Raw genomic sequence first — 27,208 nt, 5'->3', positions numbered from 1 at the left:
TTGGCAGTTTGTAAGTAAAAACGATCAAATTACTGTTGTTTAAAAAAAAATCCATTGTTCTCAGGTGGGACAAGGCCCAAAATGATCACTGTAAGCGGAGTATTGATCACTATAAACAGCATGTGTATAGGAATGATTCAGGACCAAGCTTTTTGATCACTATAATCAGTTGATCACTATAACCGTGATCACTATAAGCGGATTCCACTGTACTAGCAAGACAAATAGATGCCATGCAGGAATTGGGAAACTAAATAAGCATGAGCTACCCTATCTGTGTTGTCTGATTATAATATGTGAACAGACAGAAGGAGGGAAGTCATGATTATTTATTCATGAACATTCAGTGCATCTTAATGGCCGCACAGGTTTCGTTTGAAGAAATGCAATCAGTTCAATGAGTCTCAATCGCTTCAAGCAGATGTGTTCATTATAGTACAAGGGAATACAGTATATCGGCATCATTAACATAATGGTCATATGATCCGCTGTCCTGGGTGAGAGCAGTAAATGCTAACCAGTCAGTGCTCTGGCATCACTTTTGACATGCAAAAACTCCATTCACATGGCCATCTGTGGTAGCCTAGCCATTACAGTAAGGCCATCACTGCCATCATTGCCTTTTCTGATGCCATTATTTTAACCTTTTACACTTGTTGTCTCTCCCTGGGATGGGGTGGGACTATGGGGGAGAATGGGGAGGCGGGGGGGGGGGTCTTTCTTTGCACTGTGGTCTGTTTGTCCTGTAAGGTTCTTCCAAATAATTAAAGTTATTACAAAGTACATTCAGATTGTACACGTCTCTACTTTGGCCTTTGAGGACCTGTTTTAATGTCAGCACATTCTTGAAGCATAGCTTACATGAAGGACTGATTCAGGCCCGTAGCTACCATTGAGGACACCGAGGTCATGACCTCGGTATTTTCCACACAAAAAAAAAAAAAAAAAAAAATTTGAGAAATAGCCCCGGTCTCCAGATCTATTAATCTGTCATTGATGTTTTAATGCGACAGTTGATCGGAAATGCAACAATTTGCTTCCTCTCTGTGTGCTATAGAAGGAAGAGAGATAACTCACAACATTCAGATTTTGCATTGAGGCTAGATTGGGGCTAGACTTTGGGGACAGTTCTATTGAAGTGAATGGGTAAGTAACTCCCCTGTAAGTGATGTTTGTGTAGATGGGCCATTGTATTTAATTGAGCAGTATTCTGCCATGTGACCTGTATGCAGAATATAAATTATATCATATGGGGAGACATTTATTTTTTCTATCATTTTAAAGCAACAGCACAGTAAAGAGGATATTAATCTAACATGATGTATGTAGTTCTTTATAGATCTAGCCTCTTCATTTTGCTCTCAAAGTGCACCAGATTGAAGCATTTTACTTTAAAATGGACACCATTTTCTATCCGGGGGGGCACAGCCCCCCCGGGGCACCCCACGCCACGCTAAAATGACCTCGGTATTTCTCAAACCCTGGCTACGGGCCTGGACTGATTCCATCTCTTCCTCTTTGATTAAGTGCAGCCTATAGCCTCCTGCTGTAGCACATCTCTTCGTCTTGCAAGTCTCTACTTTAAATATTGAAGTAAGATTAACCTCTGACTCCAGAACATTTCTCCAACACAGACTGCATGTTTCATGGAGTGGAAACTTATTTCACCTGTGCGGTCAGAGTGTGAATTTATGCAGAATTTAAATGACACGTTCAGATGACTGCTTTAAAGATTGATGTCAGTCTTTACAGAAAGCTCTATCTTGTCAGGAGGAATACCAGGATCATGGAGCAGTGATGCTTTTAGTGCGAAGGCCGTAGTTGGGAAATTCAGCTCTCCTGTCAGGCAGACAGATGTTGTTTTCGTGTGTGTGTGTGTGTGTGTGTGTGTGTGTGTGTGTGTGTGTGTGTGAGCGCGTGTGTGTGTGTGTGTGTGTAGATGTGCGTGTGCACATGTGCGCACGTGCGCGTATGTGCGTGTGCACATGTGCGTGTGTGTGTGGTGCCTCCTTGTTTTCCACTGGAGGGAGCAGGAGTAATACAATAGACAAACATCAAAGAGCTTCAGAAAAGTCAGGTGTCCTGTGGGAACACCTGTGGGAATTTTGAGGCCATGAGGAAAACGACGGGATGTATAATTCATGGATGGAGAATGTGTGCAGAGTGACTTTTGTTCTCAGAGGGCATTTCTTACCACCTTAATGAAATTTTTACGGACATGTTTGTCCTTTTCAGATGCAGTTTTATTGAATTCTATAAGACGTTACAGTTTGCAACTACATTGCAAACTGGAAAATAAACCAGATTTGTTGCATCTACTGGAAACTGGTGCAGGTGTTTTTGCCCTGAGCCCCCATTAATTTCTGAGCCTGATGTGTATGTATTTATGTATATTGTTTTAAACCCCCAACCATGACCCTATTAACATAGCATTGATGGCTCACAGCAAGAAGAACCAGGATTCGATCTGTGGCCCCAGCACTTTCTGTGTGGAGCTTACATCTTCTCTTCTCACATTCGTGTTCAGAGTCTCCTCTGAGTCTCCCAGGTTTCATCTAAAGATGAATGACTTTAAACTGCCAAAATATATGAATGTGAGTGTTAGTGATTGTCTGTCTATCTGTGTTATCCCTGTGATGGACTGGCAACCCGTCCATGCCTTTCACCCAAAGCATGCTGGGATAGGCTCCAGCCCCCCGCGACCCTGAAAAAGATTAAGCGTGTAGAGAAAAATCTATGAATAAATCTATGAATGAATGTATGGTTGTTTGCATGTCTCTGTAAGAATAATGTTTGTGTCATGATTATGTAATGGATCGATGCTATAAAATGAGTGTGTACGACTGTAGCAATCTCTCCTGTGGGAGAAGGCAATAAAACGTTATTGCGATTGCACGACATACAGTACACTTGTCCCTGGGGTATTCTTTTGATATTGTATAGGTATACAATCTGGAGGCATACTTTTTTTTCTGTGAAAGCCACCGGAGGAGAAAAGCAGACATACTGTAGAAAAAAGTTGGGGAACTCCCTGTTTGAACTGAACTAGTCTGCTGAACATGGGCATCATTAGGCCTGGGCATTGGGGGCTATAGCCCCCAACGTAGTTTACAATAACCTTTGCAGATTTGTTTTGAGGTGTCCTTATAGAACCCACCACTGTCATATGAGTCACTTAACTGGTTAACGCCTAAAGCTCGTCGATATTCTCACTGGCTGCAGTTTGTTTTTAAATGTATTTTCTTTAATTATCCTTCATACTTAAAATAATTCTTAATTCCATATAGCTCACCGTATAGTCTCAGGCATGCTGAGCATCCATTCTTTTTCGTTCCTAGAATTCACAAAGAAATTGGACGTTGTGCATTTAAATTTAAACCTCCATCTGACTGGAACAATTTGCCTACCTCACTTAGATCTATCACATCTTTTCATTCCTTCAAGGCATCTCTCCTCACTTATCTTCAAACAACCTGCTCCCGCTTCTAATTATGTTTGAGATTTTGAAATAACTTGCTCATGATACATCATGCATGTAAATTCACCTTATCTGGGTATGTGTACACTTACAGTATGTATTCTCACTGTATGTATTATGCTATCTTTGGGGGACTAAGGGGTTGGGGAGTGGCTAGGCCTGGGAGAGCTTCTTATGTGTATGTATGAGTGTATTTGTATATTGTTTGTTTTATGTAACACCTGTTTTCTTTCTGTATATTTGTGCCAAGGACCCCGTTGAAAATGAGGTTAATCTCAAGGGGTTTATCCTTCTAATAAATTGTGAAATTGTGATAAAAAATAATAAATAAAAATCCCCAGGGCCCCCTACAGAGGTCCGGGTTAAGCCCCTAATGTCTTCAAATCCTAGAAATGGCCCTGCTGCTGAAACAATTTTGGCTTCATTGCTGAGAAGATGGCATTTATATATTGGATGTATCGACGACACAGCAAAACAGAGAGGCGAGCTCAGTCTGTTTTTGCACTTTGTGTCCAGGCTGCATGCGTTCTTTGAAGCCTTCGGTCTCCGTTTGAGAGGCAGCGAATCCTCTTCAGTGTGACAACTTAAGACCCTTCAGGCTTAGGGCGGCTAAATCAATCTGTCTGTTGGTCTGGCTGCCATGGGTACCATGTGCTGCACCACCACTGATTTGTATCTGTCACTTGTTATTTTCCCCTCACACTGTTCTCTTCTTTGTGCCGACTCCCATCGGATGGCACCATACCTCTGCTTCTCTCTCTGCAGCTCCCCTTTCTTGCCCGCTCTCTCCCCATGGTCTCTCTCTCCTTTTCTCTCTCTCTCTCCATTATCACCGTCTATCACTTTTTATTAAGTATATTCTCCTCTCTCTCTCTTTCCCATTTCATCTTGGTATGACATCATCATACAGTATTGCTCCCTGATGGTTTCAAGTTGCAGGCCCTTGGCGTGAAAATTTATTCAATCTTGAGAGCCGTGCTCTTCCCAGTCTGCCTGCATGTCAAACAGCAGGTTAATTAAAGAATAGCACTCCTTTATCACTGCTCTACCATGAAAACGAGCCTCCGCAGCATAAATGACCGCAGCAAAACGCCTAAGTGTAATCTAACAACCACGCATAATTCTTGATAGGCAATTATGTCCAACCATAAAAGTAGGCTGTATCTTGAAATAGCTTTCTACACAAAGCAAGGCTGTGCATATGAAAAATGGAAGGAATAAGGGCCAACAAAACACATTCAAAACAATCACATGATTTATACAAACCCTGCTGCTTGTTGCATAATCAGATATCACATGGTGGTGAAATCCAATAGAATTCATTTTGTGGTAGATCAGAGTCAGTACTTTACAGCGCTTCTTCTGGCAGTATAGTAACATAGCTCTCTTCTATCTTTAGGGTCAGTCAGGATGATGGTGAGCCACTTGCACACAAAAATGGTAGCCTAGTTAATGTTTTCATAAATAGGATTTATCATTCTCTTTATGCCATTGTTTGTACAAATCACACCCAGGTGTTGAAGTAAGTGTGCAGGTGTCCTATCCCTATCTACGTCCCCTTTCCCCTACCCACGCCACTTTCCTTGCCCCCCCCTCCCACCACCACACTCCACCTAGGCATTCCCCCCACCCACTCCTCGAATCCCGACTCTCCATGACCTTCCTATCCCTAGCTATGGCCCCTTTTCCCTAACCCTGCCCCTTCCTTGGCCCCTCCCACCACCTACATCCCGCTAGCCACCTCTCAAATCCCTGCTCTCTATGACCTTCCTATCCCTACCTACGGAACCTTTTCCCTCCCCCTCCCCACTCCTCGACTCCCTATGACCTTCCTATCCCTATGGCCCCTTTTCCCTAGTCCCGCCCCATCCCTTGCCCCCCACAACTCACATCCCCCTAGCCACTCCCCATACCCACGCCTCAAATCCAGACTTCTATGACCTTCCTATCCCTAGCTACGGCCTTTTCCCTAGGCCCGCCCCCCATTCCTTAGCCCCCCGACCACCACCCACATCCCCCACCCCTACCCACCCCTTGAATCCTGACTCTCTACCCCATTCCTATCCATAGCTATGGGCTCTATTCCCTACTCCCGCATCTTTCCTGACCCCATGCTACAAATGGATGGACAGACATGAAGCGGCTGCTTAAAAAATATTAAAGAATCCATCAAGAAAATGTGATTGAAAAATAAGTTTACAGGATCGCTCACTGCTGCACAATAGCCCAGTTCAGTCAGGACTTTAGTCAAAAACACAAGACCACTTAGATCAATTTAAAGCTTTTATTAGCATGAGTTATATTTGGCAGTATGGCTCTGTTCTGAAGGAGAGCGGCAGCAGCAGATTCTGGGAGCTCCTTGCCCCTCCATGAGCAACATGGAATAGCCTTAAGGCAAGGAGAGCAACAAAAGACCCCCAGGTACAGAACAGAGCAAGCAACAATGACAACAGAAATGACATTGTTTAAGTCAGACATAGCATGAAAGGAGGAGGTGGGTTGCAAACAGTTTGCAGATGAAGCAGCCATGTTAGGCAGCAGACTGAAGCAGAATTAAAAAGTGTGCCCTGTTTGAGTTGAGCCAATTGAATGCATCAGCTAAGCAGTCAGCTGATGTGGACTGGTTTTGAGATCAGCTCCTAATCAGCTCAGCTGTGGGCTGGGTTTAAGCTGGGCTTGACATTCATGGCCTGCCTGAACTACCGCGGTGCTCGATTTTGTGCTTTCCACACATTTCATACTGGAATATTTGCTATCCTATGAATCATATATAAACTTTGATATTCATCACTCTCAGTTCCCTCAGATATCTGGTATAAGAAAGTGAACTTGCGAAAGTGCTGTCCAATGTTCCACCTGCCAGCGGACAGGTGTTGATCCGGCCTGGTGGTTGTTGAGTATAGGCTGTAGAATAGCTAGATTGTCTTGCTAAAATCTGCTCTTGCCTACCTGGTGTTTTGTCCACTATGCTTGTCCTATATAATTTGGTTCATCATTGATTGTGTTTAGTTAGATCTAGACTAATTTTCTGTAAAGTCCTCTGAGACATGCTTGTGATAAAGAGCTAGAGAAATAAACAACCTTGAACTTGAACTTGCTGTCATGTCCCCTCTTTGCCGTGACAGCAAGATGGAAGGACAGGAAAAGCACACTCAACGTCCATGTGGGTAACAGTGTTGACACAGTCACTCCAGCTTGTAGAGCAGACAGTCATTCCAGCACTTTGCTACAGTAAAGAGCCTACTATAAAGGAAAAGTGGATATCCAGATCCACTAGAAGCATTTCAATTATTTTCCGTTTCGCTTTTTATGCAGCATATAGCTACTTGTATGCATCACTCAACAAAGTTATTCAAAAGTCAAAGTTATTCTGTGCAATTTAAAATGTTTTATGCATTCTATTCTAAGCTCAACTCAAAGGTAAAAGTTAATTTATGGATTCATCTGGGCTCATCACTATTTGAGCAACAATACCAAACTCAAGTTCTGCATCCTCCAGAAGAGAAGATGCAGCAGTGGTTTATGTATTGCACACAGCTGCACTGCCTGTGGCTCCCAGGTGGCCAAAGTTCAAAGGTGTAGCCACACAGACCTTTTCCCCCCCAACAGGGTATAATGTGTATAATGTATTCCAATTATGGATTAGGGTTTGTATTTAATTCTGTTTCCCACTCAATAATCCACTCTCAGATTTTGTCTTTCACAGTTACAGCTACTGCAAGTAAGAAGATACTTCTTGTTAATGGGCTACTCTGTTTGGCAGCAGTGGCTTAATAATTCTCTTTTTTTGTCAGACAGCTTAAACATAAGAGAATTGTATTTAACCCTATCTGTAAAACCACATCTTCACAAAAAGTTTGTCATAAATTTTAAAATACTATAACAGGGGAAAATAACACAAATAATGTAGTGAAAACAACATGAAAATAGCATAAGTTACAGGATGATATCCTGAATGCAAAGAGCACAAACGTTAAATATTGACTTCGGTCTTTTTGGTTTCGGTGTTCATGAAAGCTGTGAGCTCTGATTAGATGCTATCGAGGGAAGCGGGCCGTCACATCTGCCACTGTGAGCAGCGGGCGATCATCTGATATGTTGTATAACCTTCTCTTTCTGATGCCTTTAAATTAAAAACAGGGGCAAGAGGCTCTGAAATTATATTTGTGTCAGTTTTTATAAAGTCAGGATCTATCTTATCTGGGCTGGGCCTGGGTATTTTTTTATTTTTTTAACAATCCAGGTTTAGAGCTTTGTGAATTTGTGAGGTTAAAGGAGTAAAAGTGAACAGTTGAGCAGGGCAGTTTGGGACAGGCTCAGTGTTTCCTGTAACAGTCTATAAAAACATTCAGTCATAAGTCATCTATAAGCCTTTTGTAAATTATGAACTAATGTCACGGTCACACGCTCGCTGATTGGTTATTCCTGGCTGTCAATCATAAGTGGGCAAAGCTAGGTTAGTGATGTGATATGGATGTCCTTCTTCTAGAGGCTTTTGGAGCAGTGTTTGCCCTGCCCTCTCCCATTCATGTTGACTCACACAGAAGATGGATGCAGCGTTTTGCAGCAGCGTGTCCCTTAGTTTGATATAGTGTAATGTTATATCTTGTGTTATGTCTTGTCCATCTATGAACAAGCATGGTGCTCATCACAGCAGAGCACTCCCGATTTAACTACTATTATTAATGAAGGCATTCAAAGATTTGAAATCCCACAAATCTGTTGAAAGTTTATAGTATCAGTATCTCTATACACATGTTAATCATGAAAATGATGAACAAATCATTAGTAAATTATGCATCCCCGGCCTAATCTACAACACACATTGTGATATGTTAACATAGCATTAATCGTCTACAAATGTATATTAATGGTTTGCAAATGATTAGTTCATCATTAACTAAAGGCTTATAAATTACTTATGACCCCCCTTATATTTACAGTCTATGCTTATGACTGAATGTTATTATAAAGTGTTATACAGAAAAAATAAGAAGAGAAAAACTCTGTCCTTGCTGACCTAAGGAATGTGCTGCTGGATCTGAAGCTATACTCCTCCCTCCCTCATTCCCTATCTCTGTCTCTGGGCTGACTGTTGATCTATTCAGATTGAATGTCTTCCTCATCCCCACAGTGATGTCCTCAAGTCCCCTGCCAGATCACAGGACACATTAAGCCCCGTCACTCTTTTGGAATCAGGTTGATTCAGGGGTGCTGCTGTCGATGAGAGCTGGAGGTCATGCTGGGTGTTAATTGTTGTTGCTGCCAGGTAATTCTGACTTGCTGGTACTGCAAAGCGTATCTAGACTGTCTAGGTAACATTTTAATTTCAACACAAAAAGTGCAATCTGGGTCTGCAAAGACATCTGAAGACATCTGACATCTGAAGGGGGGGAGGGTCAGATTTGACAGTGGGATTTCATGGTTGAATAATTATTGACTGTATACCATCAGCCATCGTGGTAAACAGCCTTGTCACCAAAGAATTAGAGTGCAGTTGATCAAAATGAATGGAATGCATGAATCAAATCAGAGCCTAACAGAGCCATGTAGCTTGGAATAGGCCCCTATACATAACTCAACTGGTAATTCCTCCATGGAATTGGGGCTACAACACTGGCAAAGTGAAATGTAGCAATATCTTGGGGAAGCCTGTTAAATGGCCCTGCAGTGCAGTGGTCCAAAAACAATTTGTTCTGGCACAATAGTCCATTTGCTGAAGTGCTATTTTGTTTGCCTTTGCCATTAACGTGAGTGGCAAAGGGTATATACATCATGAGTCTATAGGGAAAACTGCCTGGATTCCAGATATTGATCGGCTGGAGTAACTTGTGAGAAAACAAATAACTGATGAAAAGAAAGAAAGAAATACAGATTACAATACAGATACAGACAGCCTCACCTGGCACAAATCCACCTTAGATTTCAATGACAAATGAGAATAATAACATGGAGGATATAGGGACACAAATTAGGAGGAGTGTGATCCAGAACTGGTTGTCAGGTTTATTGGTTTATTTCCAGCTTTAAATTTGATTTTTAAGTCACCCTGATAAGTTCAGTTTGATATGCATGCGCTGAAATTATCATTTGTTTTGAACTGCGACCTCAATGCTGCTGTTGCACTATATTCTTACACACAGTTTATCTGAGGACTACCGGTATTTGTTGTGGGTTCTGTTCTGTCTGTTTGTTGTTTTGTTTTGTTCTTTGTTTGGATGCTGACGGTACTGAACCGATGTCTGAAAAAGAAACAATAAAAAAACGATATACCATGAACTGCGACCTGAAAATGCGGAATACGGGACATGTGACATGCTTGTATTTACTTCCTGTTATAGCTTATTTTCTGACACGCAGCAGCTCATATCCTTATAGAGATTCGACTAAAGGTTATTGACTTATATAACAAACAAATTTGCCTAAAACTGTGGCTGCTTCAATGCTGCTCTGTAACAGATGGAGTCAGTAGGTTTAAGTCATGGTGAATAACCCCTTGAGGGATGAATAAAGTAATTTGAATTGAATTGAACAGAAAACTGAGGCGAGGTCTCCAGGTTTCACTTTACAATCCAGTAAGCCATACAAAATCTAAATAATACTCTGTGTATAGGATGTAGTAGTCTGATTAGCTGTGCAAAAAGTTGAACTTCTAAGCTCATCGCTGGTGTTTCAGCTTCTATCTTTTGAAGTGAAGAACAATACTGAATAAGACAATTGTGAGACTTCTTTAACTGTGAAATATTTTTATTTAATAATGAAAGATAGACCAAGTCCAATAACACAACATGTTCGTCACTACAATAAATCTGTACAAAACAATATTTTTGATATTTAATTGAAATTATATCCTTGCAGCGGTTAAACCAGGTGTTTTTCCTCAGTAGTCAAAAGGCCAGTGCTAATAAGGGGGGGGGGGGGGGGGGATCAATCAACAATTCCCTAAAAAAACTGTCACACCATGTTGCTACATTAACTAAAGTTTACACTATAAGTCATTATATCCGTTAATAAATGGCAAATTAAAACAATATTCAACAGTTAAAGCAGCTACGAGCAACATTTTCGAATGTTATTAAACAGTCTAAATGTAATATTGATGCATCACATCTTACCTATAATAGTAGCTGAGACCAAAGCCGTGTGAATCGGAGATTGCTCTCTTGATGATTATAGAGTCTGTGTCTGTCTTCCGGCTGGCCGGTTAGACCAGGAAGTGAAACAAAACGGTTTACGGCAGCTGCCTGCCTTCAACCGTTTCGCTCTGCCTAGCAACAGACCATAAACAAGGAGAACGCCATGCTCGCTACATCCAGGGGCTTGCTACTCTCGGGAACATCTCTCGTTATATTCTAACAGTTTGTTTGGAAGTAATTTTGTTATTTTGTGGTTATGGCCGAAGTGGCTGCCGCAAACCGTTTCATTTCAGTTCCTGATCTGCCCCGGCCGCAGACAGACTAATCATCAAGACAACACTGGCCGATTCACTCGGGGTTCAAGCGACACTACTCGGCGTTGGTCTCGTCTACTATTAGAGGTAAGATGTGAGGCATCGATATTAAATTTAGACTGTTTAATAACAATCGAAAATCTTGCTCGTAGCTGCTTTAAGTAATCATTTTAAATACTAATCATTTGACATTAGCTAGTGTGTGTGTGTGTGTGTGTGTGTGTGGCATAAGGGAAACCTTAACATGTTTTCAAATTTCTTACCCTTTATCTAGCAGTTTTGCTGACCATGCTCTTTATCAACAACACACATTTGGTATCAGTTGAAAACTGAGGTAAATTATTTAACATCAACATACGGTAAGTACTGTATTGTTGTGGATATAAAACATGTGGGGGTTTGATGTTATGTTCATAATTACCACTTGGTTACAAATAACAAGTCTACTAAGTAACACGAAAAAATAACGTGTACAATATGTAACAATCTGTATTTAACCATTAGATTATGATTTGCCATTTACTAATTACAGCATTAGAAAAATGCTGCCTAACTTAAAAATCTCATCCTTATATGACATATATTAATATAACAGAAATATCACTATCATCAGACTGATGAAGTCTGATGATAGTGCATAATAGTAGATCATGTGCATATATTGATGGGAATGCTCATCTCATTGCTTGGATGACAATGGTGTGTTTTTATACAAAATTTAACATATCTAAATGTAAAACAAAATCAAGTTTAGTACTTCAGTAGTCTCTACAATATTATTCCTATAAAATTACCAAGTAACACTATTTTGTGCACTGCTATTATAGGTGTGGCAATACAGGAAAGGAAACCATACATTTACTCACTATTATTCAAATAGCTACTATATACCTTGACCACCAATAGTGTATGGAAAATGAAAGAAAGAAAAAGAGTGAAATATATCTCCCTCTAGGCCTGCACACCTGCTGTGAGCGGGGAGGATTCCTCTCCACTGTGCAGCTTTTCAGTTTAACCTAGAGGCTCTAACAACTCATAAGGCATTTTTCTTACAAACCACACCAATGCAATCCTCTGACACACTGCTTCGACCCAAACCAATAAAAATACACATTCAGTTTTGAAAAGCTGGCAGTACTGCGCTTCAGTGAGAAAATGCATGTTAACACTGGGCTAACAATGGCCTCTCCTCTGACTTCTGATTCCTCAATACAGAGCGCGTTACTTCTCATGTTCTGGGTTGCCTTGATATTTACATTAATAAATAATACAACTCCAAAACAAATACGTAGACCAGGGATGGGCAACTCTTCTTCTACCCCCCTCCCGCTCCATGTTAAGTTCATTCATTGAATGGAAGCATACTAAATGCATTTGAATATGAAAGATAATATGCATTTTGGTATAATAAACTTTAATTACCAGTATATATTTAGTCCTTTTCATCAAATTAGTAGGTATTATTGGGTAATTGGGAGTGATGGGGTTACTGTAGGCTACTAGTGGAAGTGCATGGTCATAATCTGGCCCTCTGGTAGCGAGGACATTTTTTGTGGCCCTCTCTATCTTCAAAGTTGCCCATCCCTGACGCTAACACACATGTGCGCAAACACAGGCACGCACACAGAAATGCACGCATGCACGTGCACACACGCACACATACTGAAAATGCATGTTGAAACAAGATATCAACTATAAATGCACTTTGTCATGAAGGTAAAACTCATATACTCAATACTTTGGTTGAGCAAATAAGATAATGTATTTTTCATATCACAACATCAAAGAGTTTGAGGCTAAAGTAACCATTCAACAAGTCTAACAACAAAGGTTCAAAAACATACATTGAAAATATTTCTATTTACAATATTTCCTCATAGAAAAATATGTTTGACTTGCACAGAGCTTTAACATAGCAACAGTAAGACTCAAATCAGTCTCGAGTAGACAGGAGAGCATATACGATTTCATCACTAATCTGTCCAATACTGTAGCAAATGGATGCCAGGGCATTCTGGTGGCACTTCAACTGGCATGGGGTCTATTGTACAATACTCTGCTATTACTGGAGCTACTGCAACTGTCTAGCAATTGATCACTAAACTATTAATGCTTATAACAATAAATAAACTTCAATGTTTTATACAGCTAAACAGCAAGTTCTGATCACTCTTTACAACCACGTGGATCTATCTACTGTACATCACAACTCTGTAAACATTTTCGTTTTTTGGTCGACTCAACATTGTCTTAAAAGCTTTTGTCTGATCCTCGAATTAGGCAGCAACAGTGCACAATCTGCAGCTAAATGAATAAATATACAGATACAGTACCATACAATAAAATACAAATACAACTCTGCTTTTGAAAGCGAGTGCCACAGCCGAATTGAGAACAGCTGCGGTGTACTGCCATAGTGCAAGAGCAACCTCAGTGGCCGAGCTGTGCACTGAGCAGCCGGTCTGAGGCGGCTGTCCAAAGGCATGTTCTGCCTGGCTGGTTCGTGAGGAGCGAGGGAGGCAACGGAGAGACATCAAACAGTCAGACTGAAACAGAGGCAGGGGGTCCGCTTGAGTTCATGTCTACAGCTTGACCCCAAAGGCTGCACTGCTTCTCTTCGTCCAGGGGCCCACGCAGGGATGATGCATGCTGGGTATTTACAGCGGCGGAGTGTTTGCTGAAGGAGTCGGCGTGACGGCCTGTGTCAGCACAGCGGTCTGCATCGGGGCGAAGTGTCAGGAACGTCTTTGTGTGCTTGTATATTGTACAGTATATGTGTCTATACTGTACATGTATGTACCGCCATATAATAGATCAAGTTACATTCTTCTGATTAGAGTACTTGAATGGCTTCGCACTTGCCACACCAGACGGAATTTAATCCTGACACTGACATTCGGAGAAATTGCTGCTATTTCAAGCAACCGTTTAAAATTTCAGGCACGAAGACAAAGTGACATTATTCACTGAACAGGTGGCAAAGTGTAGAGGGTGTAATCATTGCTGCAAGGAGACGCCGACACAGGATCCAATGTGAGTACTGCAGAAACGACACTGTCAAACAAAAAGAGACCAAATTAGTTGAGTGTTGTATATGCAATTCCAAACCGAGGGAAAGCTAACACAGTGATTGGTGTTTGTGTGTTCTGGATCAGCGTATTCATTCTTACAGGCTATCAGAGCGATGCAGCTCCAATCTTCTTAATTGCACACACAATAATTATAAATGAATTGGAATCATTCCAAGTGGATTTCAAGCACGGGAGGAGGACATTGCAGTTGTTGCTCATCAGTACTTCAGCATAATCATGGACAAATTTACACTTGGTCCTCGTAAGAGCTGTTGCTAAAAATAGCTTCTGTTGCTCAGGTTGTCACATGAATATTTATATAGAGTATTCAGACTGATCTCAACTCTCCCTCTCTCTTCTTTCTGTCTCTATTTTCTCTCCTTCACTCTGGGCCTTTCCATCCTTTCTGTCGCCTGCCACCAAAGGCGTAAAGACCACAATGTATCAATCAGCCCAAATAATATAATCTAATCAGAGTGAACATTTATTGACCGTGTCGGAACGTATGGTCGGAACACAACAGTAGCAACAAAGAAAAAAAATCAATCTGTGTTTGAGTCTGTGTTTTGTGGAGCCTCAAGCTGTCAAAGTATCAGCAGACAACACAGTGACATAAAAGGTGATCATGATGACAGTGATCTATTCATGTTACATAATTATCTGTATGCTTAAATTGCAGTTATCCTGAAGTGGGACAGCATATAACTGGAGTACTGTGGCATTTTCAGCACTTTGAGGCACTTCACACAGTCTGGTCATATATAATCTCTCAAGTCAGATTGGCATGGCCGAAGAAACTCCAGATATCATTGCTCCTAATAATAGCGTGAGTGCTCAGTAAAATAGCATAAAGGGGCACGGCCCGGGTGAGTTTAGTTCCGGTTCTGCTTATTGAGGTATTGAAACGACCCTGCACACTATCAAATTGGGAGGTAAAGAGGTTTGCTTTTCCAAAGTGCAAAGAAAGACAGGTGTGATGCAGCAAAAGTTTCGGCATCTTCATCTTAATTTCTTGACAATATGAGGGGTTCCTATGAATTACTATACTTGTATCAATTGAGCGCTACACAGCTACAAAAAAAAAAAGGAGTTTTGACATCAAATGAGATGTGTTGAGTTTCATTCTCCTCACAAGCTGTTCTGAAATGTCCACTATGGGGAATGTGAGATCTTACCGTGGCCCTGGACAGTGACACCCCCTTTGTTCTCCTCCTCTTCTGTCCCTCATGCCTCCATCTCTCTCTTTGACGTCAGGGAGTGGTGTCTCCACGGTGCATGGAGGCCCGCCCCCATGTGCCCGGTCCACATCCGTCCTTATCTGACTCTGGCTGGCTCTGGGCACGTTCAGGCTTGGGGGTGCAGGGAGGATCGGGCTGCTGGACCGACATGGTCCTGCGCAGGTGGGTGCGCTTGCACAGGAAGTCAGGCTTTGCCGAGATACCGAACGAGCCCTTCCTAAGGACCATACGCACTGAAGAGGTTTTCTTAGGTCTGGCTCTGTGGCCAAACTGAAGGGAGGAGAGGTGCGATGCATAGCCCTCACTCAGGAACTAGACAGACCACACAGAAGAAAGGCTTAGAATCTCAGGAAGAAAAACATGTTGAATGAAGTAAGAAAAGCCAAGGGGATAGACAAGAAGACAAAAACCTCCCACTGAAATACGCAGGCAGAAACATTGTCAAAAGCTTTGAAAGGGGTAACTGACAGACAAAGAAAGGAAAAAGCTGAACTACCTGGCACTGGCTTTGGTACTTCTTGGAAGGCCTGCCGACAATATAAATCTGGGAAGGGCTGAGGCCCAGCATGTTGTAAACAGAGATGTCCTTCATGGAGCCATAGGCAGAGTTGATCTTGATATGACACTGGTGAGAGAAGAAATGAGCAGGTGGAAATGTGTGTGGCACTTTGATGCAGCATGACCCAAGGCCACACTGCTGTTTGCATGCAAAGTCAGAGCCAGGGTATTATTGTGCATTGTATGTGTTCATGAATGTGTGTTTGTGTTTGAAGGAGAGTAAGGAAATGAGTTACCTAAGAGAGAATATTGTGTGCATGTAAACATAGTCAGTGATCTCTGACTACGTTTACATGCACACAATATTCCCCTATTATTCGGAAAATGACAATATTCTGAATTTGTTAATTTTTTCCAAATTTATCATTTTCCGATTAAGACATCTGGGCTATTCCACTATTACTCGGGTTTTAGGAGGATTCTTTAATCATGTATACAGCGCATTCGGAATATGCGTCTCAATCAGGGTTTTTACCGCAGTTTACGATGCATATGTTGCCTGTTTGCAGTCAGCTGATGTGTGCTAGAAAGCGATGGAAGGGGTGATATAATCATCTCTGGCATGCGAAAAGAAAAGCCCACATTTCTGATCGGAAGGAGATGAGAAACATCGATTTAAAGAGAGATATTTAAAGAGAGAGTAGTGCCCACGGAAGTCCCAAATACTGCGAGCCTGCAAGGTAATAACGTAGGCTAATAGCCTACTTTGTATGAAAGACTTGGCTGTGCAAATATCGCAACGCCAAACTTTCCAGCAGCAAGCTCCTGAAATGGACCAATAAGTGATGCTGCTCTGTTTATTCTCAACAGAAAAACTCTGCCTACCTGCATCTCTCTCTCTCCCCCCCTCCCTCACGTGTTGGGGAGGGCAAGCTGCATGTAAACAGGAATATTATTAGAATTATTATTAATTTAGTCGGAATATTGTCATTTTCCGAATATGGGCAAAAACCAGAATATTGTGTACGTAGTCCGTGTGGGCAGAGGTGGATTCAGGCTGTTGGAAGGACAGGGGCTTTCCACAAGGATATGGCATCGCCTAGCCTGGTAAAGCAGCTGGTCAGGTGAACTCACATTTAATTTCGTTCTATGTGAGTTCACATGACCGGCTGGTTTACCAGGCTAGGCATCGCCAGCCACTGGGGAAAAAGTAGCCAGCTAGGGAAGCTGGCGAAAAATTTGGTGGCACATTCTAACGCCACAATTCCATCATATGCACTGATCTTAATTATTGCATATTTCAACGAGTTTGTCTCCCTGGATGTAAACATACTGTATACAGTAATGAATTATTGTAAAAGAATTTATCAATTCAAAATCATATTAAAAGTATGTAGACTGTCATCACGGCACCCACTTTGGGAAAGCCTGCCCTAGAGGGCACGTTCTGAGTGGGCAGTTCATGAGTTTTTCATCAGAAAGGTACCTGTAGGGAACCTCAAGTTAAGTTTTCACATTTTCTCCACTGGAGGGGCATCCATTAGGACATTTCCCCACATGCAGGGGACACGCTTTACACTTTTAGAGGGGCACCTAACTGGGCACGTCATCATGTTTTCTCACCTGTAGGTGTACCACCCTATAGAGCATTTTATCTACCAACCACCCTTTGGGACACTGTTATGTAGGGATACTGTAGACAAATCATGTTCTTGCTCTAGACGGCACATCATCATAATTTATCGCATGAAGGGGCACCCAGGGCACCCAATAATTTTTTTCCATGTAAAGGGCAGCCAATGGGGCACTTCCTCTCGTTTCCACCACTCTAGAGGGCACTTTAGTAACACTTTTTCCACCATGGAGAGGAGGGGTGGGGACAATCCGCCAGTGACTGTGGGAGGGAGGAGCAGCTTAGTAAGACAGAGTAACTGTCAATATTGTCAGAACGGACTGTTTCTCTAGTAAGCGCCCAGTAACGTACCTCTTGCACCAGGTTCCTGAGAAAGATGGTCTTTTGGCGCAGGGGATCATGGACCAGGCCTTCAGAGAAGAATATCATCCCGTGGGGGAAGTTGTGCTGAGAGAGCCAGGACACAACGCGCTGCTTCTGCATATCAGGGCGGCCTGTGATGTAGATGATCAGATACCCCAGGTCCTGCCAATGCCTGAAGGCAAATATACACAACATCTAACAGACTTCACTGACAAAGAACCTGATATTTTGATCAGTACAGAGAACCTGTAGTTGTGTTACTTTAAGGGAATTGGTAATTTGGTTACTTTTAGCTACCGGCTACTTGTTACTTGTGCCATTATCACAGAGAGGACAGGTTCAACTGCCCAAACATGCACACAAGCATACACACACGGAAGCTAGTGTTGCTCCTCAGTCATGAATGTTTTTATCCGTCTAAACTTTCAAGAGGTCAATTTCCTTCTGTAAATAATAACTTATTCCAAGCCTGGTTGAGTATGATAAAGCTTAGAAAAAGAGAAAATAACACATAAAAGCCCACACACACACACACACTAGACAGTTACCTGACAACGTCTACAGCTCCAGGACGGACCTTGGGGTCACTGCCCATGATGGACACACTGGCAGCAAAAGAGCCATCTATGCTGAAGACCACACACTCCATGCCCCGCGGCAGCACGGTCAGGTAGGCCTCTGCACTCGTCTGATCCCCCCTTAGGATACAGGGAGTGGGAGACAGATGAAAGAGAGACAGAACAAGAGCGCATAAGAAATGAGAGACTGCTATTGCTACATGTTGGTTACTCCTTACAAACATCCAAATGCCTTTATTATGCACACATCAACACTTTATGGAGAGCAGAGATAAAGGGCTTAATTCGATAATGGTATTTTCTCCCTATTGCCACACACTATGCCTAGAGCATCTCAAATGCCCTAGAGCATCTAGTGCTGAACTACATCAAATGTATAAATGGTGAGCATGGGTTCTGACCCGCACCAAACCCTGGCAGCACATCACTCCCACCCCCATCCACCTCCACTGGCTCCCGGTCAAGTCCCGTATCTTGTATAAAATCCTACTCCTCACTTACAAATCCCTCCACGCCCTCGCCCCCCAGTACCTGTCTGACCTCCTGCAACCCTACACCCCGTCCCGGAACCTGAGGTCCTCCAATTTGGGTTTCCTCTCCATCCTCCACTCCCGCCTGCGGACCTTTGGGGCCAGAGCCTTCAGCGTGGCGGCCCCCACCCTTTGGAACTCTCTCCCAGCTGAAATCCGCAACGCCCCATCACTGGCTACTTTCAAGACTCTACTCAAGACCCACCTGTTCAACACAGCCTTCGGCATCTAGTCTCTTCTGTTCTTTGTTATCTTCTTTGTGTGTCCGTCATCTTTTTGTACTTTTGTAAAGCGGCCTTGGGTACCTTGAAATTTGCTATATAAATCCAAGCTATTATTATTATTATTATTATTATTATTATGTCAGATTCCTCCTCTTGATCTTTGGAAGTTCACTTACAGGAAAAACAGATCAGTTGAGGATGCAAACTCTATAGCACTGAACTCTGTCTATGAACACTAAGTCCTATGTCAGAATGCTTTTTTATAGACTATAGTTCTGCTTTTAATATGATCATCCCCTCTTGTTCCACAAACTGCAACATCTTGGTCTGTGTGATGCTGTCTGTGAATGGATTTTTAGGTTTTTAAATTTTGAGACCTCAAAGAGTCAGGATTGGAAATAGTCTGTCTGATACACCTGTCCAGCACAGGCTCGCCTCAAGGCTGCATTTTTAGTTATTTTTTGTTTGCTCTCTTTACTCATGACTGTATCGCTCACTACCTCAACAATCTGATAGTAAAGTATGCAGCTGATACCACCGTCATTGGGCTTATAAACTCAAATGACGATTCTAACTACAGATTGGAGTACAAAATTTAGACAGGTGGAGCGAACTAAATGCTTCTTAAACAAAGGAGCTAGTCATTGATTTCCACTGAACAAAGGCACCCCATCTTCAATGGCACCGAGGTTGAGATGGTCAAGAGTATTACATTTCTTCTAAAAAGTCCCAGCAATTGCTCTTCTTTTTAAGAAGACTTAAGGATTTGACCCAAAATAGCCAGATCCTACTTCATTTTTTATCGCTGTATAATTGAGAGCATTCTTACTATCTCTTTTACTGTATGGTTATATAGGTTTGGTAATCTTACTGTGAAGTGAAGGAGTGAAAATCCTTAAACAGAGTAGTGCACAAAAGTACAAGTACACAAAAAAGCTACTAAATTACTGTAACGAGAGTAGTTGTAATTAGTTACTTTCCACCTCTGTCGGTGGGCTAAATTATGCTGTCAGAGGAGCCATGACTTGATGCTTACTTGACCAGCATTTTAATGGGATAGACTCCCAGGGTGAGCTTCTTGCTCTTGGGTATGGTGTAAGTGACTCTGCCGCTGCTGTTGGTCACCTCCGTGTCAAAGTGCACCCAGCGGCCAGACTGAGGCTGGGTCATGAGCAGGACGTCCACCTGAGAGGGGCGGGCAGGAAAACAACAGCGCTTAATGTAGGTCTGTGATACACATGCTGATACTGTGACATTTACATGGATACAGATTACCGCAACCACCGCGGCAGTATTTAGTCAACAGGGTATTTCGAAACAGGTAACATCTGTGCATCGTTTACAATAAGCAATCATGCTGTTGCTCAGACCTTTTCTCCAGTCAGGGTGACCATGTCCAGGGGGCCGTACATGAAGCGGCCGACCAGAGTCTGTGGTCCCTCCTCTGTGGCGATGACATCATTCACCCGGTGGTTGGCAGTGACGTTCTACATGGCAACAAGGAGCATAAAAATGATATATATATATATATTTCTCCTCTCTTTAGAAGCCATACAAGACACATTATGCCACAAGAGAAATGACTGCTGACGTTTTCACTGCTTTGATGCAATTAATTTCCAATTAGCTTTTCATATGTGCACTGTAAGACCTCACCAAAAGAGGGTGTAAACTCTCTATTAAGCTTCCTTGTTGTTTGGTTATCCTTACCTCACCCTTCAGCGAGCAGCCAGTAGAGGGATAAAAGCTAAATCCATAATCTCTTTTTTGCTGAGATCGTAGCAATTTAATGGGATATTATGAGCAACGTAATCTATGACTCCCTGACTGTGTAACAGTCAATGCAAAGCAGGCGCTTATTTTAGTCATGGGCCATCATGCCAGGCATTTTAAGGACTACCTACCATCTTCTGTGAAATTTCGACACTCTTTTTCAACAACACCCAGCTGCTTCACATTGCACATCTTGACATCTGGGTGGGCTTTCAGGTGAGGTAGCACACACACTCCAGCAGCTTGTGGGGTTCCTCAGCTCTTGAGCAACAGCTGTGAACAGCACGTTGCGTTCTACCCTCATGACTTGGTGTTGGCTTTTCAACATCATTGAGATGTGGGGTGTGGTTCATTCCTGTGCTGATTTTGACTGGGAACTGATCATTATGATACTGTTATCATCGATCAATTTAGACAATGTCAGCTCCTAGTTAACATAATGGACTGCATTTATATATAGACATATATGTATAAACATATAACATAACATGCAGTGGCGGACTGCATAATCGGGCACGTCGGGCAAATGCCCGGTGGCCTGGCCTGGCCTGCCAAAAAAAAAAAAAAAAAAAAAAAATTTTTTTTTTTTTTTGCAGGCCAGGCCAGGCCACTCACTGAACAGCAGGCCAGGCGCCGCCTACTGGTTTACTAGTGGTTTTATTACTTTATTCAGGTTTAAAGTGGGTGCATCTCATTGTAAAATTGGACTTGGCCCAAATTGGGCTTCAAACGGCCCAAATTGGGCTTCAAACGGCCCAAATCTGGCTTTAAACGACCCAAATCTGCCTTCAAATGGCCCAAATTGGGCTTCAAACGGCCCAAATTGAGCTTCAAACGCCCCAAATTTTCCGCCGCCGCCCTTCGGACGCCGGCACGCGCGTCGGCCCGTATCGGCCTGGCCTGCTTGGTATCTAATGCCCGGCCTGAATTATGATCCCAGTCCGCCCCTGATAACATGTGAGGCCTGTCTCACGATGCGGGTTTAGTGGGTTAACGAGCTAACTTTGGACTTAACCTTGACTTTCTGGTCTCACAAAGGTATTTCTCTATATAGTGGGGTTGATTATCACGGTAACTGAGGCTGCTTGGCTACCTGCTCCAGAGCAGGTAGAAAAATTGCATCACCACTCACATAACATAATGATTATTGCAACAATTAAGCAAAACCAAATGAATGTGACATGTAATAAAAAGTCCAGGGGCACACTGTGCAAGGAGGACTGTTCACAGGGCAACAGTGCTGTTTTCCACAATGATTTACTATATCAGACATATTTTATTCATTAGATATAATAAATGTTCGTAGTGCTTTCAGGTGCTTCCTGGTCAGAGCAAAACCAGTGACAACTGGCCACCAGCATAACCAGCTTGGCCGGTCTGTGTCTTGAGCGTTTGGGTACAGCGCTTTGGCACCAACAGTTGTGAGCTGGACCGGGGAGCGCTGAGAAGACGTCTCGGTGGCTTAGCTAGCAAGGCGAACGAACAAGACTACAACCAGCCAAACGCAAACCAGCCAAACGCAAACCAGCCAAACGCAAACCAGCCAAACGCAAACCAATTATACTAATTATACAAACTTATATTATCTCTTGCACGCTCGTTTCCTAGGCTCGCCCGCTGCGCGGCTGCTCTTATGACATCACTGATGATGTCACAATGCCTATGGCATAATCAGTGATGTCGCATTGCACAATTGCTCAAGTGACATCACTGATGACATCACTTCCGGGACAAAATTGAAACAGAGAACATTGCCCACATGCTCCCTTTTATAATAGATAGATGTAAACTATGACACTATCATGGGTACATTTCAGCATTTAAGGTTTCCTCTGTGCAGGTTTGATTATGGAGAGCTGACAACATAACTTGTAATGGATGTTGCCGTAGCGTAAATTTAATTTTACAATCTTGCTCATTGAATTGATTTCATAATAGAGGCCATGATGTCATTTTATTTACCTGAAAAATCTACACTTTATTGATAACATTATCTGAGTGCTCACTGAAAGATAACAGAACAAATATTGCTATGTGTTCAAATGTTATCAGCGACTTAGAGTATTTTACATTGTTTGATAAGTGATTTACATTTATCAATAATGAATCATTTGTTAGTACTAGGTCTTACCTATCCTACTTATCCAATGGCAACTCAGCATGCAGAGTAAGTACACACAGACACACGCGCGCACACACAGACACACGCGCACGCACGCACACAAACACACACACACACACACACACACACACACACACACACTGCACAAACGGAGCTACATTGTGAAAGGAAAGCCGCCAGACAGTGTTCAATACCCATGATACATGTCAGTGAGTTCACTGGTAATTCTCTGTGCAGTCATATGTGAAAATAGCATAACAACACACCACTATCACTATCCACATACATACACACATACAGTACACACGCACAGTATGCACATTGTGCGTGCACACACGAGCACACACACTGCACACACACGCACATTGCACACACACAAACGCACACAATGCAGAGAGCTAGGGGATTAGTTGGAGACTCCTGCCCTGAGTAAAGGGAACCCTAAAAGCCTAACACCCAGTGACAAAGACCCCAGAGGAGGGTCAGAAATAGATGGCGAGCCGTTCACAACACGAGGAGCTGGCAGTGCCCAGATTGAATCAGCATGCAGCAGCGGGGGAGCAGCTGTAGATGTCTGCATATCCAATTCAGGCCAGGGTGACGCTTCACAGCTGCTCATCTTCAAGCGCTCACATCAGAAACATATCACATCGTTGAGGTGAGGCATGAAGAAGATTACATTAAAATGAAACTCCAGGCACACTGATATGAATATAGATATGTTCGCATGGTACACCAGAACCAGATATACACACACACACACACACACACACACACACACACACACACACACACACACACACACACACACACACACAGAGCAGTCACTAAATTCTTGGGTTTAGAAGATGGCAGAGAGAAGTCGGCCTGGCTGAATAGCATCGTGACCTTGATGGCTCTAGGCTGCAGGGCTCAGCAGCTCTACAGGATCAGGTAATTGTGTGGGTCTGCTTCAGCGCACCAAGGCAAAAGTGTGGGTGTATTTTAAGAACTGCTATCGTCAGTCCACACACGCGTGCATGGAGATGTAACGGTATGAAAATTTCACATCACAATTATCGGGACCAAAATTATCACGGTTATCGTATTATCACGGTATTCTTAAAACATTGCTGAAAATGTTCAAAAAGTACTGAGAGACTCACTGAAATCATTTTACGTTTGATATTGAAAACTCAGACCCAAAAAGGATTGATACACTCACTGAAATCATTTCTCCAAGGCTGCATGTTTGCATCTGGGAGACTGTTGCCAACTTTGGTTGATGATGGACAGAATTTACGATGTTTTTCAAAGCACTGTAATAATGGTACCACGGTAATCACGGTACCACGGTTTTAATGATAATGAAAATTTGAAACTGTACGCTTATCGTAAGGAATTTGATCACGGTTATCATTAAAAACCAGTTATCGTTACATCCCTAGCTAGTTACATCCCTATATATATGTATATTAATGGTAACTGTATTTTTAGTTTGAATGAGAGCCTTTGTAGCAGAAGAAGCTGTGAGAAAAATATGTTTTACTGTGTGTGTGTGTGTGTGTGTGTGTGTGTGTGTGTGTGTGTGTGTGTGTGTGTGTGTGCGTGTGCGTGCGTGCGTGCGTGCGTGCGTGCGTGTGTGTGAGAATAAGAGAAGCACATATACATTGTTGAATATCTAGTTCAATAGTCCTTTGTTAAAATATTTATGAATTTGTCCACATCAGTTGGGAATATGAACTTCTAAATTCATTTATTAGGCCATACATTAACTTTGCAGTTACATAGAGTAGCATTATTCACTTTGTCTTAGAGCAATCTGGGATGTTCGCATATCTCATACCCCCATTGACCAGCAGGTAACTCCAGACTGACGTGTCCTTTATCTCCCATGAATAAGTCATGATGCTTTTATTACCCTTAGTTTAACGTGTGTCCTCCTGCGGAGCCATTTTTCTCGTGGGCTGGAAGGAGAGAAGGGAGCAGAGTCCAAGCTGTCAGCCTCCTGGGTCTTCAAACAGTCCCATCGTATCAGCTGTCATAAACACACACAAACACAGACAGCCTCTGAATCCAGATCCTTCCATTATCCTGACAGTATCTTCCGTCTATAGTTAGTCATTCTACACTTCAACTCGTGCTGCATATAGGAAAAGAACCATCATCTGGAAGGTTCAAAAGCTCAAGCCCCGACATATTTCTAAACGACATCTGTAATTATGTCCAGGCATTGGCAATAACACTTGATACGGAGAGAGCCCATATCACCGCTATGGATGACATGGAGTGGGCTCGATGACAATTACAGCTCACTACTTGAATGTAATTTCCGAGCCAATCAATGGGCAGCTTGGAACTACGTTTGAAAACGTTGGAAGAGGAAAGGTCCCGGAAATCAGCCTCCAACCATGAGACTCGCTTCAAAGCTGAACTATTCACCAAAGACATTTCATTGATTCAACTTGATTTTTTAAACAAAGTAATATCTATTACAGTGAGCCCAAGGTCCGTGGCTATGAGTCATGATGTGCCTGAAACCCACTGATCCCACATCATGATAAGCAGGTTTATTAGCTTCCTCGTGACATCGATAACACTTCTTATTTCCTGTGTGCTCTCTCTGTTCCCCGCACGTTGCTCACACAGACGACATGCTGTCACACAGACGACATGCTGTCACACAGACGACATGCTGCAAGCCGTGTGAAAAGGCCGTTCTCCACACAGCTCTGGGGGCACTGAGTCTGCTCTCATGATCAAGTTTTTCTAAAGGCTTTTAATAAGACATGATGTGATACGCTGTTTTTGTGTGTTTGCTTCCATTTCTTTGTGTCCGAGCATTCAGTGAACTGCTCCTCCTCCTCATCACAGGCACACAGACAAACAGTCAATGTTCACTATAACAGCTAACTGGATTCAATACACTGCAGTCCTGCGTAGCTCAATGGGAAGATAATGGTGTGAACACTTCCAGGGTTGAAGGGATGAGTCCCAATTGGCCCACCCGTGCTGAAAATGTATCCAATCATAGCGCTTTGGATCAGAGGTGTGTACTTGAGTCTTGAGAAATTAACTGAGACTTGACTTAGACCTGTATGCCATTATGAATCAAGACACGTACACTTTATGCTAATCCCAATACCGTTTTTGGCAAAAACCATGCAGTTTTTTTGTATGCAGTATACAATAATGTGTGATTTTCGCCTATTCTATTTGAATATTTCTGCATACTGGGGTCCCAATTTGTATTCATGTGTGATGATATTAGTCTGCCTGTACTAATTGTGTGGAGTTTGCATGTTCTCCCTGTGCTCCCCTGAGGTTTCCTCCCCATACAGGTATATATGTATACCTGTATGGGGTATACATATGCAAGAACACTGAAAACATGCAAGAAAATCGCATCCTGATCAGCGACAACGACAGAAGGCGATGTACGATGTAGCTGCCCACTGCTCCTGGCTGCCCCCCGGAGGAAGGGCATGCCATGTCTGTGTCAAAATGAGCAGAGACTGTATATTACCAGCCATCATCGGCATGAGTGTGTGTGTGGCTGGTCTTATGTGTGTGTTGTAACGAGTGCTGTATGACAATAAAGACGGGTTTCTCCATCCGGTTCTTCATAGTAAGACCCCATGTATTTCCAGGAAAACGGAGAGAACATTATCTTTTTATTTTTTGCGAATTGCCCCACAATTATAAATACATTTTGATTATATCTTATATGTTGTTGGTAAACATTGCATAATCACAATATTACACAAGAAGTGAGGTCCATAAGCATCACTGAAGTGATTATGTGATTCATGGGTTCTGTGTGTCCAGAGGGAGTGGAGCTACCACTAGCCAGCATCATTTTTCTATGCTGTGTTGTGTGAAAAGCAAGATGACATAGCTCTTGTCACAAAGTAATGTTGTTTGGTTCAAGATAATTGGCAAGAGTGTAGCAGTAGAAACACAGTTCACATTCCACAGATCCCACAGATTCATATTCCACAACCTCAGGCTTAGTGTGGCACCTGAAAGGTCACACAGAAGGACAAAGCATCCACGACATGGCACATGTTAAAGGAATATATCAACTTTGTGGGAAATTGGCGTCAACTGGATTACGAAAAGCTCTATATCTTCTTACATTAGACCATACTAATTGCCTATGGTCACTGTACTGTAGGTAGATTATGTTATGTGCACAGGACAGAAATATCTACCAGATATTATAATTTTGATGATAAGTAGAGCCAACAAGCCAATCTCCCCAAAAGTTG

At 42.5% G+C, this 27,208-nt stretch overlaps 1 protein-coding gene across 1 annotated transcript in view; it reads right to left on the bottom strand.

Moving 5' to 3' along the window:
• Positions 1-15,249: 15,249 nt before the first annotated feature.
• The window catches only part of pitpnm3 (PITPNM family member 3), a gene marked incomplete at both ends in the record, with an annotated part of 99,190 nt that continues 87,231 nt past the window's right edge, over positions 15,250-27,208 (bottom strand). Inside the window, 7 exons of the mRNA XM_083636935.1 lie at positions 15,250-15,549; positions 15,734-15,862; positions 17,720-17,903; positions 18,280-18,429; positions 20,100-20,248; positions 20,434-20,550; positions 24,859-24,975. Of these exons, the coding sequence (XP_083493061.1) occupies positions 15,250-15,549; positions 15,734-15,862; positions 17,720-17,903; positions 18,280-18,429; positions 20,100-20,248; positions 20,434-20,550; positions 24,859-24,975 (1,146 nt within the window). The remainder of the gene's footprint in view (positions 15,550-15,733; positions 15,863-17,719; positions 17,904-18,279; positions 18,430-20,099; positions 20,249-20,433; positions 20,551-24,858; positions 24,976-27,208) is intronic.

The sequence above is a fragment of the Poromitra crassiceps genome, assembly GCF_964638095.1.
Source record: "Poromitra crassiceps genome assembly, chromosome: 5".
In the NCBI taxonomy this organism is placed as follows: Eukaryota; Metazoa; Chordata; class Actinopteri; order Beryciformes; family Melamphaidae; genus Poromitra; species Poromitra crassiceps.
This window is presented reverse-complemented; position numbering and strand designations above follow the sequence as displayed.